The following is a 12,221-nucleotide window of genomic DNA, read 5'->3' on the forward strand; positions in this document are numbered from 1 at the left end:
CTTTTTCAATATATAACATTATAGATTTGTGTAACCAATAGTATAATCAAGATATAAAAACCATTCCATCACACAAGGATCTTCTTGTTAGTGCTTTGATTTATGCCTATTACTACTATTTCCTGTATCATCAATTTTAATTTTCATATTTTGTGTATTTATTATCTCCTCTTCTTTTTGGCTTCTACCTCCACCATGACCCCAACTCCTTCTTTGTTATAAGTTGCAGCAACAGTGTTTGAGATATGAATTTCAGATTCCCTCCAATTTTTTTTTATCAAAAGGAAAAGCATCATTCTTATGTATCCAAGCAAAAGGTAGAACAGTTTTGCATTTAAATGGTAAAAGAACTGGTTGGCTCTGTAGGACCCTCAGAATCAAAAGGAATCTCCTCTACATTTTGTCTCTGTCTTCTCCAGGATCCATATTTCTTGGCAACTTTCATAATATAATTTTTAAAAGAGGCTCCCATAAAAACATACAGGATTGGGTTGAGGCAGCTGTGAAAGAGTGCGATGCTCCCTGTGATTTGGATGGCAACATCCATGCGTTTGCTCATGTCACAGTCAGTGATCAGAAAGAAGATGGTGTCTATGGCTTGGCATAACTTGACAATGTTATAGGGCAGCTGAGTTACAATGAAAACTATGACAACTGTGAGCAGAACTTTGAGGGGTCGGGCTTTTTTAATGTTTGGCATCTTGATGAGAGTCCTTGCTGTTAGAGAGTAACATACTCCCATAATAAGAAAGGGAATGACAAATCCAATGCAGATTTCCAGTATTTGAATTGATGCTTTCATGTATTTTCCTAGGTGGTGGGGAAAGATGGTAATGCACCTCATGTTGTCATTTACTGTATTAAAAACCAGGTGGGGTATACTCAGCAAGATGGCAGCTGTCCAGACACAGAAACAAATGATCCAGCAAGGTTTTCCCACTCCTGATTGGCTGGGAGCCTTAGTTACTGCCCAATATCTATCTATGCTGATACAAGCCAGAAATTGCATTCCTGAGACAAAGTTTACTGTATATAAGGCTGATGTTGCTTTACACATCATTTTCCCTAATATCCACCCATGAACTGCATTAACTGCCCAAAAAGGCAGAGTGAATAAGAGGAGTAGATCTGCCACAGCCAAATTCAGGATATATACATCTGTTTTGGTTCTCTGTTTCTTGTAATAGGCATAAATTGCCACAACGATGGAATTGCCTGCAAGTCCAAGGATGAAAGCTATTGCGAAAAAGGCAGGGAGGAAAACTTTTGCAAAATTTCTGACCTCCTCTTTTATACAGATCATTTCATACTGGCTGTAGTCATAAGTGCCATTCATCTCATTTTCCTCATAGTAGTAATCTGTTGACTGGTTCTGCTCCAAAGCCATGACTGCAATCTAGATGGCAAAAAGAACACAAGATATTAATTTTAATATTGCTTAAAAGGAAACAGCTTTTGATGAGCATGTGTTCTATTCTTTCCTAGAGAATAGATTGTTGCTATAACATGTGAGCCTGAATCTGCCACCCTTTAAAAAGCTTTAATGGGAGCCACATTGGAGTATATCCCCCAAATTAGTTACCCATCCTTTTAATTTATGGGTCTGTGTGCAGGAACTGGGATTGACACTGGGATGAAAAACAATACCTTCAGAAATGTTCTTAATCATTAAATCTTAAAATAAAATTGAGGACTTTTTATAAATACAGTTTTTAAAACATGAAAATTTAAGTCAGATTTCAACATAAGAGAATAAAAAGTTATGATTGTTACATATATAACAATCTTGTGATGTATATCTATGACAAATTTGAAATAATAAATTCATTTCTCATTTTATGTCATTTAAAAATTGAAGTTAAATAAATTATCTCAGCATCTGTGCTGAAGATTCATAGTTGGCTTTTATAAAACAAGACTCCTTTAGTCAACTTCCCTCCCAAACCAGTCACTACTTGCTTAAGGTATACTATTATTTGTTAGCACTATCATCCCTCCTATAGCCCCTAATCCTTTAGGCTATAAGCCTCAACAATCCTTGATTTCTCTCTTCATCCCTTATCTCCAAAGCAGTCCACATGTTCTGGTTTTATCTTCCAATTTTGTCTTGAATCTGTCTCTTCCATCTAGTCCACGCTTTTCCACACACCTGCATGATCTGAGCAATGTGACTCTCACCTGGCCTACTACAGTACCTCCTCATCATCTTGTCAAAAACATTTTTCTGATTGTTATTTGAGTACTATATTTCTAAATTGCCAGTCTGCCACTTCCCTGCTATCTTCTTTCCTGAAGGACACATTGCTTTCCCTCAAAGTCACATCCAAGCTTCCTAGCGTGATAAGCTCTCACTGTAATGTGGTGCCACTCCCAGCTCCATCCTCATGCTTCAATAGGAATATGCTGCTTTGCTAGCATTTGGTGGACACACAACATGCTGCATCTCACGTCTGCATCATTGCTCATTTTAATCCTTTATCCAGCATTATTTCCTGCCCTTCCCTTAAGAGCCAATTCCTACTCAATCAAATCAGATGTTACCACCTCAGAAGACTTTCCTGATCTAAGACATACCTCCCAAAGAACTGATCCCACCCCAAGGAAAACATGTCCTGGACTGCCTTATCCCTTTAGGCTCTATGATCCCCAAAGTTGGACCTGTTTGATTTGTGATTGTAATTGAAGCCTTGTTAGTGTGCCTGGCACACACTGTAGCTGCTCAGTGAGTATTTGTCAGATTGAAGCTTTGCCGGCATGTATAAAGCTGTTACTCTATAAAGGATAGAGGATATGCCAGGAATCTCCTGTTTCAACATGAAGCTGTTGTACTATGTTGGTTAATAATACTTGATAGTACTAAGATAAGCTCACACAGTATTCACAAATTTTAAAAATGCATTTTATGACTTTCAATGTTTTTATTATGGTGCTTAGCATTCTTTTGCTTTTTCTTTAGGCTTTCTATCTTCTTTTGGTTATTTTTATCCTTTGAAGAATCCCAAGTAATTATATAGAAACAATAATAAATATCATATTTCCAAAGCATTGTGCCAACCATGGTACATTTTCAAAACAACAATCTGAAACTGGCTAACCCTTTTTGAATGAGTAGAGCAAAGTGAAGCTGGCCCCTGGGGAAAGATACCACATGGAAGAATTGTTTTCATTATGCAAAAACCAAGTACCAAAATTTAAAACTACTATTTTTATCACTAAGGTTATTTGAAAAGTTCCAGTCTGGAAGACCACTGTGGTCTTTTTTTAATGAATTAATTATTAACATAACATGAACTTCGTTCTTCTCTTTTATCACAGAGTTCTTAAGCCTGATGATAAAGAATAATATGTCCAAATAATATAAGATGTTAAGGCAGGGCATTTTAAAGTAATGATTAATCTTATTAAAAAGGTGAGCAATAGGAATGGAAGTTATTTGTAGAAATTATCCTTATGGCAGACATATAAAAAGTCTTTAAATGTTTTTGTAACTATTATAAGAAAAAAAACAGTGCTTGTAAAAGAAAGCAAAAGAAAATAGCACAGCAAAACCTATTTTATCATCAACAATGTTTTACATAGAACTACTGGTACTGAAAATATTTTTGCTATATTCAGATTCTCATTTTAAGGTTAAAGTATACAGTTTTAAGTAGTTCTTTTTGTTCATTTAAATATTAAACTGCTATGCATCTATCTAACCTTCCTCTACATAGGTAAAAATACAGAATCCTTGGACTTTAAAAAAATTATATCCAAGTTAGAATGAGAAAAGAAAGAATGAACCAACCTGTTTCAGCCAGAAAAGAGGAGCAGTCTTGAGTGCAGTGGATAAAAATCACAGGGCTTCTCTAACTCTGGCTACTTTTGTTTTCGTTTTTACACCCCGCCTTTATCTTGGATCTACGAAAGTTTCCTGAAATTTCAAACTCATGAGGACTTGGTCTTGTCTTTTATGTAAAACCATTCTGTAAAGTCAAATCCAAGTTCTTAAATGTCCCAGAATACAAATTTGGAAGAATTCCATCTTGTTTCCAAAACTACAGACTCTTCAAAGTTTCCACTTCGCTGAAGAGAACAAGAATGTGCCTGCAGCTTAGCAACTGAATGCTAAAGCAGGAGATTCACCAGAAGCAGCAACCTTCTCCTTTTGGACGCATCTGGAGAAATACTCTCTGAAGTTATTTTGTTTAAGAAAGAAAACAAAAATGATTTTGACCCAGAAAATTTATCTTTTTGAAGACTAAATTATCGAAGACTAAATAATGAGTAATCATTATACACTTACAGTAGAATTTAATACTTTTATGCCACATCATTGAGCATTTTTATTTAATCTATGAGAGTCCTGGCTTCCCCTTACTCTTTCTTTCTGCATGCCCCAAAGTGCATCTTTCCCCAGACTTTAAACTGTCCTGCCTGCTTGTAACATTTTCCTTCAAAGACTAAAAAACTTCAAAATCCTTCTGTCTTAGGAGGCTGCTTATTTTTCCATACTTTCAAACAAATGAAAATTAAAGAAAGAAGAAAAGTATATGCAGATGTGGCCCTTTCTGGTCTATTTCAACTCAACTCTCCTCACATTTGCATGGCAGCTGCCTTATTTATTTTCTCATGCAAGGCCAGCCTCAGTCCCCACCTGCAGAAGTTATTTTAGACCCCAGTCATTTTTTTCTTCAAGCCTTTAGTCTAGCCTGCTTGTTGAGTCACACAAAACCAGCTCATTGGGGCCTGCCTTCATCTTCCTTCACCTTCCCTTAATATACATCACAGGGGATAGCCAACTTCTCTTATTTTTGCATCACCCTGAAGAAATATCTGCATGCAGGTAAACTGGCTCACTACCTAGATTTGTGGCATTTGCTACTTTCCATGGTGTTAATATCCCACCTTGGTCAATTTCGAACTACCAAAGTCACTAAAGAGATGGGCATAATTGGCACACTGAGCGGGCTCTAGCAGTTTTTCCAAGAGCAGCATCATTTCTTCCTGTGACTGGTCATTTTCTAATCTCTTGCTGCCTTCTAAAGGACACTGCTCTTAATGTTATCTCTGCCTTGGCTAGACTATCTGGTCTTTCCCTTCTTTTACCCTGGTTGGAGGAAATGAACAAACAACCCTCCACTAAATTCTTACAGCGACCTACAAGATCCCAAAAGTCTGCCTTTCCCACCCTTCGTTGCCTCTTTGACCTCATTTCATACCACTCACCCCTCGTTGCCTCTTTGACCTCATTTCATACCACTCACCGCTTTGCCTGCTGATTAGAACATACCAGGTAAGTCCTCATCATGGCTTTTGTGCTGGCTCTGCTGTCAGTTTGGAATGTGCTTTATCTTAATATTTACAATGCTCACTTCCTCGTCCCCTGCAAGTCTTTGTCCACTCACCACCTACTCACTGAGGCAGTCCCTGACTACTCAAAACACCCTTCCCTTTCTCCCAGTCTACTTCCTATATCATTTATCCTGTTCTAGTGAACCATATCATTCATATTGTTTGCTTCCTACCATCCCTCACCCTGTGTTAGAATATAAGCTTCATCAGAACAGAAACTCTTATTTGCTTTATTCACCGAGATATTCTAGACACATAATAGGTGTTCAATAAATATTTTGGGTTAATAGCAGTCCTACTGTTCCTTTTGATTATTATCCCATTTTACTTGTCCTTGATGTTATACTTCTATAATGACTGATCAATACCGCAGCCTTCTTGGGTATCAATTATATAGTCTCTTCAACCTAGCTATAGATTTTGCAATCAGGAATTGTGGGCCTTTGCATATTCTGTTGCTCCTGCTTAGAGGAGCTCCCTCCTGCTCGATTTTAGATCTCAAATTTCTATTTAGAATTCAGATTCCAGTCTGACCACAACATTAATAATCCAAGAAGCCTTCCATGACTCTTCCAGATTAGGTCAGATACAGCTACTCTTATGCCTGTAGTACCATCTTACTCTGTTGTTAGTACTTATGAAAATTTCATGTCTTTTATAGGTATTCTGTGCCCTGCTGCATTCTCAACACTTATCTTGGTGTCTTACTCATGGTACGCACTGACCAAATAATAAACACATACATCAATCAACCAATGTTTAAACAGTATCCTCCACAAATGTATAAGTTTAACACTTGAGCTGAAATTTTGATTTCATGTCTTCAGTTTTATCCACTTATCATGCTATCTGAACACATTTTTAATATTCCATTATGCTGGGCTGAGGCTGTAGCTCAGTGACAGAGCACTTGCCTAGCATGTGTGAGGCACTGGATTTGATCTTTAGCATCACATAAAAATAAACAAACAAAGGCATTCTGTCCATCTACAACTACAAAAAAATTTTTTTAATATTCCATTATGCTATTAGAAACTCTTGATACTATTTTATAGATATTTGAAAGTCTCTCTTCCTTTTCCTTGTTTTCCGCACCCAAGACAACCACATTTTCTTGTAAATTGCATTTCCATCTTGTAAATTAGTTATAATGTTATTAATCTTTACATCTTTTGAATTTGCACATCATTTTTGTGAACTCAAACACAATCCTAGGGGCATAAAGGATGTCAGGATTGAGCTGCAACTCTGGTATCATATAGTGAGTTGTGTGGATTGTAGTAAAACCAACCCACTGGCTTTTTCCTGTATTTTCCTATTCTTCGGAGAGAACTAGGAGAGTTGGTGGGAAGAAGAGAGATTTGACAGAATGTAAAAGGTAATCATGTAGCTTAGAAGATAAGGAAAGGCATCATTCACCTTAGATAGGTTTTCAAAGAACTCACTTAATGTTTCTTAATTGTTATTTTTTTTCCTATAACTTTCTTACAGTTTTTATCATATCCCTAAGAACTGAGTCATTATGATTCCAATTTTGTATGAATGAAATATAAAAATGATCTCCTGCTTTGCCCCTGAAGAATGTCTCCCCACATCTATTTCTGCTCTCTTTTTTTGTGGTGTTATTTTGCTCAGTAATAGACATTTGGCTAAACTATATACTACATTATCACTGAGAATATCACTAATATTGGGAGATATACTAAGTATAGCCTTATGATTTCTCTGTAGTATCCTATTATATATTCAATTTATATTGTATGAGTTTCTTACATCATATTTTTGCTTGAGCAAAATGTTTTATTGCAAATTAACTATAAATGACAAATCAGTAGCTTAATATTTTATTGTATAGATTATTATAATTTGCTTTACCATTTCCTATTATAGGACTTCTAGAGTGTTTCCAGTGTGTTGTTAATCTAAATGATGTGGAGAGCATATTTGTGGATATTGTGTGGAAAGAATTTAAACCTAATCTCTCTCTGGAATTTTAAGGAATGTAATAAATGCATATAATTATCCTCTTTTCCCCCTGTACCAAGGTAGTGTTCATACTATTTACACTGAATAATAATCCTGGAGTTCTTTCATATTTGTGCAAAGAAAGTTTGTTTATTATTCTTAGAAGAGTTCCATTATGTGGACATACCACAGTATATTTCAACAGTCTCCTACTCACGGGCACTGGCTAATGCCTAGTTAACAGTACCACTGCAATGAATAATCTGCATCTGCTGCTTCACATGCTTACAGGATAAATCATAAAAGTTGGAATGATGAGCTAAAGACTGACTTAGTCTAAAATTTTGAAGAATATTTCTAAATTGTACTTCATAGGAATTATTACTTTGGTCTCTCAACAATAATTTCCCTAAAATATGGCCTACAGAATATATTTTACCTTCTGCATTCCAAATAACTCACAACAAATTCAGTACCCTTTACCATTCCCTTACCAGCCATGTGTGAAGTTCTGGACAGTAAACAGCTGTTGAATATTAACTTTGCCAGTTAATAGGTAAATAGTATTCCATTAGTGCATTCTTCTGCATTTATTTAATTAATGATAAATTAATAATCTGTTTACATTTTATTTCCTCCTTTTGAAGATCTATTCTTTGTTAACCTTTACACTGATTTTCAGTTGTTATTTATATTCCAAGGATATAATATCATAGTATTAGCTATTATAAATATTTTGTCATAAATGTGAAATATTTTTCCTTTTTTGATTTTTTTATAACCAAAGGTAAATTTATTTTTTCACATTTTTATTGATGCATTATACTTACACATACTGATGGAATTTATTGTTACACACTCATGATGCACACAATATAACAATATAACAATATAATTCTTCAGCACTTCCTCTCTTCCTCTCCATCTTCCTTGATCCAGTTCCTCTATTGATTTCCCTTTGATTTTTAGGAGACCCACCCCCAACTTTGTTTTCATTTTTCTTCTATAGCTTCTATATGTGAGAGAAAACATATGACCCTTAATCTTCTGAGTTTGACTTATTTTTCTAAACATGATGGTCTCTAGTTCCATCCATATTCCTCCAAATGACGTAATTTCATTTTTCTTTATGGGTGATATATGTGTACATATATCACATTTTCTTTATCCATTCATCCATTGATAGACACCTAGGCTGGTTCCATAGTTTGATTATTATGAATTGTGCTGCTATAAAGATGGATATGCATATATCACTGCAGTAAGATTACTTTAATTCTTCAGGGTAAATACTGAGAAGTGGTATAGTTGGGTCATATGGTGGTTCCATGCCTCATCTTTTGAAGAGCCTCCCTGCTGATTTCTAGGGTGGTTGTACTAATTTGCAGTCTCGCCAACAGTGGAAAAGCTTCCTGTTTCCCCACATTATAATCCTTTCCAGCATTTATAATTATTTGTATTCTTGATGACTGCCATTCTGACTGGTATGAGATAAAATCTCAATGTAGTTTTTATTTGCACTTCCCTAATTGCTAATGATGTTGAACATTTTTTCTTGTATTTGTTGGCCATTTGTATTTCTTCTTTTGAGAAGTGTCTGTTTAATTCATTTGCCCATTTATTAGTTTTATTTGTTTATTGAAAAGTTTTTGAACTCTTTATGTATTCAAATGTTTTTCCTAGTTCTGTGAAGAATGTCATTTGTATTTTGATGGGGATTACAACACATCTATATATTCCTTTTGGTAGTATGGCCATTTTAACAGTATTAGTTCTGCCTTTCCAGGAACATGGGAGGTCTTTCCATCTTCTGGGGTCTTTCCAATTTCATTCCTTAATGATCAAATCATTTTTATTTTAGAGCTCTTTCACCTTCTTGGTTAAATTTATTCCTAGGTTGTATTTTGTTGTTGTTTGAGGCTATTGTGTATGGAATTATTTCTCCTGATTTCTTTTCCAGCAAATTAATTATTGTTATATAGGAAAACTATTGATTTTTATATGTTGATTTTGTAACCTTCTACTTTTCTGAATGTGTTTATTATTAGCTCTAATAGTCTTTTGGTAGAGGTTTTTTTTTTCTTGGATCTTCTAGATATAGAATTATATCATCTGCAAACAGTGATAATTTGTCTTCCTTTCCTTTTTTACCTCTTTTATTTTCTTCTTGCCTAATAGCCCTGGCTAGACTTTCTAGCACTGAATTAAATAGGAGTGATAAGAATGGACATCCTTGACTTGTGCCAGATTTTAAAGGAAATGCTTTCAGATTTTCCCCATTTGCTATGAGGTTGGCTTTGGGTTTTTCATAAGTAGCCTTTATGTTGTTGAGGGAGGTTCCTTCTATCCCTAGTTTCTTCAGTGTTTTTATCATGAATGGGTGCTAAATTTTGTCAAAGGCCTTCTGTACATCTGTTGAGATTACTGAGTGATTTTTGTCCTTAATTCTGTTAATGTGATAAATTTTATTTATTGATTTTTATATATTAAATCATCCTTGCATCTCTGGGCTAAAACCAACTTGATCCTGGTATATAATCTTTTACATATGTTCTTGAATATAATTTACTAATACTGTATTCTTTCTCATCTATGTTCATCAGGGATATTGGTTTGTAGTTTTCTTTCCTTGATGTGTCCTGGTTTTGATATGAGTGTGATACTGGCTTCATAGAGTGAATGGAAGTGTTCTATCCCTTTCTAGTTCATGGAATAATTTGAGGAGAATTGGCATTTGTTCTTTTTTAAAGGTTTGGTAGAATTCAGCTGAAAATCCATCTGGTCCTGGGCTTTTCTTTGTTGAAAGGCTTTTTACTACTGCTTGTATATCATTACAAGCCATTGGTCTGTTTAGATTTTCTTTCCTTTTTTTTTTTTATTTTATTTATCCAGGGTTCTTCATGTGCTGTGCACTCTTAGCCCAGCCAAGGCCCAAAGGATGTCATCACTCACATTTCTTTCTTTCATGCGGTTCTAGGGACCCAACCCAGGATCTTGTGACTATCTTTCCATTTCTTCTTGGGCTGTGTACTGATAGCAAGATCAAAGGCTGAGGGTTGTTAACCCTTTCCTTTTTTAGTGTTGCTCACCAAGATGACAGTTGGAATGCCTAAAACTGAAGCTGGTTCAAATTATTCTCAGCTTCTCTGAGAAGGAATGGAATGGGAAGTACTGTCAGTTGGAGTTTTGTCTATACAGACTCAGAAGGATGCACTCCCAGGTTTGGGCTTCTGCGGACTTTTATGAGTCGAGTTCCAGCAGGTGAGGCTTAGGTCTAATTAGGCCTTTGCTGAGTGGCTTCTGCTCTGGAAAGATTAGATCAATACACCCCTAGGGTCTGGCAGTTGCTAAACTCTGCTGAGAATCTAGATCTAGAAGCCTCCCAAGGATTCCACTTGGGGAGCAGGGAAGCCAATCCTTCACCCCTCTGCTGCCCATAAACACACTTTTTCCAGGCTCCCCAGCTTAGTTCTTAAGTGTGTTCACACTGTTCAGATTCACAACCCACTTCAGCTGGTCAGGTGAGCCGCCAGACTCAAAGTAGGAATCGAGTTAGGCTCTCCTTTGGTTTTCCAACTTGAATCCCCCTGGGTAAAATACTCTCTGTGCCTGTTTCACTCCTGTTCTTCTAGGTATATCCTAGGCTACATGGAAGGAGCTTTCCAGGACAGTGTAGCTGTGTTTTCTCAGATCTTCTGGCTCCCACAGCAGTAGCTGCAGTGTGACCACTCCCACCTCAACTCTCCACAGCCAGTTGGGAAACCCAGGGCACTTTTCAAGCACCAGTGCAGCCTCTGGATGGCTAAGGGCAGCCCACTTTTCTGATCTCAGGTTTTTCCATACAAAATCTGTCTGTTGTGTTCTGAACCAGTACTGCCACAGCTGCCACTACCAGCTTGGCTCCAAGTACCCAAATTTCTGAGTCTCTAAGACACTCTAACTGTCCAGTATTGATTTCACTAATAGAGCCCCTCTTTCACCCACCTTGCAGAGAAGTAGTACTCCTGCTGCTTGAATCCTGAGCCACCGAGCAACTAGGAATGTCCTCTTTTCTAGTCTGCCATCTTGAATCTCCTTGATTTTTAATGTACAACAATTTTATATAGGCAAACCAATTGATCTTTTCCTTTTGTTTTCATTTATAGTTTTAAAGCTTAAACTTCTTTCCCATCTAGAGATATAAATATTAGATTTTTTCTACCAATTTTTATGACTTAAATTATTTAAAATTTTTATTTATTTTTTTTTAGAGAGAGAGAGACAGAATTTTTTAATATTTATTTTTCAGTTTTCGGCGGACACAACATCTTTGTTTGTATGTGGTGCTGAGGATCGAACCCGGGCTGCATGCATGCCAGGCGAGCATGCTACCATTTGAGCCACATCCTCAGTCGCTATTTAAAATTTTTAAGTTTCAACTCTCTTTGGAATTTTTTTCCTCTAACCATAATTTGTAATTTAACAGTAAGAGCAGCAGCATATAACATTGAATACTTAATATTTACATGGATTCAGTGAATGTCAAAGGGTATTTCCCCAACAAATGAGATTGTTTTTTCCTTAACCTTGGGATTGCTTTCAAGTGATTTTATTGTAAAAATGTTTATTTATTTATTTTACAGTGAATTGTTATTATTAGACCTAGACCTAAATCAATTTTTTTTAACCTCAGAAATTCATTGTTGGTAGAAGAAATAGCCTTGAGACTTTGGATGACTAATTTTATATTATGTAATTTTTATATTATTTATTAATTATTTCAGACCACACTATACATGACACTCATGGTTTTTTTTTTCCCCTCCACTTTTCGTCTTTCCTTTTGTTAGAAAATGATTTTTAAGTGCCTAAGAAGTTAAAAAAAAATCATCAGTAAATATCAGGGAGATATAATTTTCAACTTGACTTAATCCTGGCACTTG

General features: G+C 35.9%; 2 protein-coding genes across 2 annotated transcripts in view; one reads left to right on the plus strand and one right to left on the minus strand.

The window, feature by feature from the left end:
• Acad11 (acyl-CoA dehydrogenase family member 11) overlaps positions 1 to 12,221 on the plus strand; it is an 83,026-nt gene that overhangs the window by 42,513 nt on the left and 28,292 nt on the right. The window lies entirely within an intron of this gene.
• Positions 71 to 3,978, minus strand: Ackr4 (atypical chemokine receptor 4). The gene is made up of 2 exons (XM_076866939.2): positions 3,788 to 3,978; positions 71 to 1,396 (listed from the first exon to the last, which is right to left on the minus strand). The coding sequence occupies exon 2, from the start codon at positions 1,385 to 1,387 to the stop codon at positions 335 to 337; it is 1,053 nt and encodes a 350-aa protein (XP_076723054.2). The 5' UTR covers positions 1,388 to 1,396; positions 3,788 to 3,978; the 3' UTR covers positions 71 to 334.

The sequence above is a fragment of the Callospermophilus lateralis genome, chromosome 10 (assembly GCF_048772815.1).
Source record: "Callospermophilus lateralis isolate mCalLat2 chromosome 10, mCalLat2.hap1, whole genome shotgun sequence".
NCBI lineage: Eukaryota > Metazoa > Chordata > Mammalia > Rodentia > Sciuridae > Callospermophilus > Callospermophilus lateralis.

Bases quoted from the DNA above. Each gene is read 5' to 3' on its own strand.
- Ackr4 (XM_076866939.2), bottom strand. From the start codon at position 1,387: ATGGCTTTGGAGCAGAACCAGTCAACAGATTACTACTATGAGGAAAAT.